The 1,710-nt window shown below is 55.6% G+C and overlaps 1 protein-coding gene across 4 annotated transcripts in view; it reads left to right on the top strand.

The window, feature by feature from the left end:
• Positions 1-1,710, top strand: part of LOC107199213 (zinc finger protein 638-like) — a 24,844-nt gene that overhangs the window by 8,896 nt on the left and 14,238 nt on the right. For 3 of the 4 annotated variants that reach the window (XM_033511711.1, XM_033511713.1, XM_033511712.1), the window contains exon 1: positions 115-1,557. The exons of the other annotated variant lie outside the window; for it this stretch is intronic. In XM_033511711.1, coding sequence (XP_033367602.1) covers positions 1,427-1,557 — 131 coding nt within the window. In that variant the 5' untranslated portion in view covers positions 115-1,426. Of the gene's footprint in view, positions 1-114; positions 1,558-1,710 lie in introns of those variants that run through there. 4 annotated transcript variants of the gene reach the window in all.

Raw genomic sequence — 1,710 nt, 5'->3', positions numbered from 1 at the left:
AAATGCAGGGAATGCTGAGAGTCCCTGCAGGGGCTCCAGGAGAGCTGGAGAGGGACTGGGGCCAAGGGCTGCAGGGACAGGAGCCAGGGAATGGCTTCCACTGGGAAAGGGGAGATTGGGCTGGGATCTTGGCAAGGAATTCCCAGATTTCCTGTGGATCCCTGGGAATGCCCAAGGCTGGGCTGGACATTGAAACTCGGATCTGTCTGGGATTGGGGAAATATCCCTGATCTGGGGGTGGGATTGGATGGGATCCAAGGTCCTTTCCCACCCAAACCATTCCACGATCCTGGTGCCTGATTTCCGTCGGGTGTTCCCGGTCCCTGCCGTGCTCTCCCTGTCCCGGCAGCGGCGCTTCCCAAAATAATCCACCAGGAAGAGGAGGAAGGTGAAGCTCTCCCCAGACCGTTGTTTCCTCCATCTTGGCATTTCCTTCGGAGTTCTCTGGAGCTCCCACGGCCCTTCCCAGAACCCCAGACTGGTTTGGGTGGGAAGGGACCTCCGATCCCATCCGATGTCACCCCCTACCACAGATGGGAACGTTTTCCATAAACCAGCTCATTCCAAGTTTTTCCCAACCTGGATCCCATCCCTGAGGTGAGTCCCGGCTATCCCTGGGAGATTCAGCATTGGGAAATAACCCGGAGAGGTAAAAACTCATCCCGTGGGAATCGGGGGTTTCATTCCCATCCTTCGGGAGATTCCCGATCCATGGAATTAAGGTTGGTGCTGATCCTTTCATGGTTGGCTTCGGCAGCGTTCCAAGTGCTTCCCACAGGGATTCAGAGGGAATGTTTGTCCTCTGGAGCTGGGAATTCCGGAGGAAACACGAACGGAAAGGCAGGAGGTGGCTCTGGAACCTCCGGAACGAACTCGGCTTCGCGCGCAGCTCCCGTTGAAATCCGGTTCTGTTTATGGAGGGAGGAGGAATGTCGGGAGAGAGCCGGAATTTTGGGAATGCTGTCTGGTGGGAATCTGGCTATTGTTGGTTTGGAGAGGATTGATAGGATTCATGTTTTTCCTGGGGGCCTGAGCAGTTTGTACAACCCCAAATCTCACACCCGGATGGGAACAAACTGCGGGAATTGTGTTGGAAAATCCTCCTCTCCCGCTCCTGTGTTTGGTCGTTCCCTGTAAGGTTTGTTCCTTGAGCTGTGAACTTCTGCTCATGGAAAAAAATTCCACCCGGAATCAGCTCGGGAAGCCAAACCCCGTGACGGCATCGGCGAGACGAGAACCTCGGGAATTCAGGAATTCAGCGCGGAGCCTCGGGAACAGCCGGGAAAACTGGAAAACCTCAAGAAGAATCCAACTCCAGGAGACAACAGATGGACAATGGGGAAAACGAGGAATTCCCGGCTTTGGAGCTCTCCTGGTTTGGGCTGGGACGAGGTTGGGATTTTGGGAATGAGGATGGGAAGCGCTGATGTCGCGGCCGCAGATTTGTCCTCGCCCTAAATCGGAATTTTCCGGTGTCCCCGAGGAGCCGCACAAGGACTCGGATTTTTCCCGGTCTCCGTCTCGGACGGGGCTCGGAGCAGCGTGGGATAACGGGAGGTGTGGAATGGGATGGGCTCTGAGGTCCCTTCCAGCCCCAAGCCCTGTGGGATTCTCTCTCCAGAGCTCTGAGTTCCCTTTTCCCCCCTTCCCTGGATTTGTATCTTCATTTCCCACCTCCCAGCACCCAAAATCCCACTGATTTCACCCAAA

This window comes from Parus major, unplaced genomic scaffold, assembly GCF_001522545.3.
Source record: "Parus major isolate Abel unplaced genomic scaffold, Parus_major1.1 Scaffold499, whole genome shotgun sequence".
In the NCBI taxonomy this organism is placed as follows: Eukaryota; Metazoa; Chordata; class Aves; order Passeriformes; family Paridae; genus Parus; species Parus major.
This window is presented reverse-complemented; position numbering and strand designations above follow the sequence as displayed.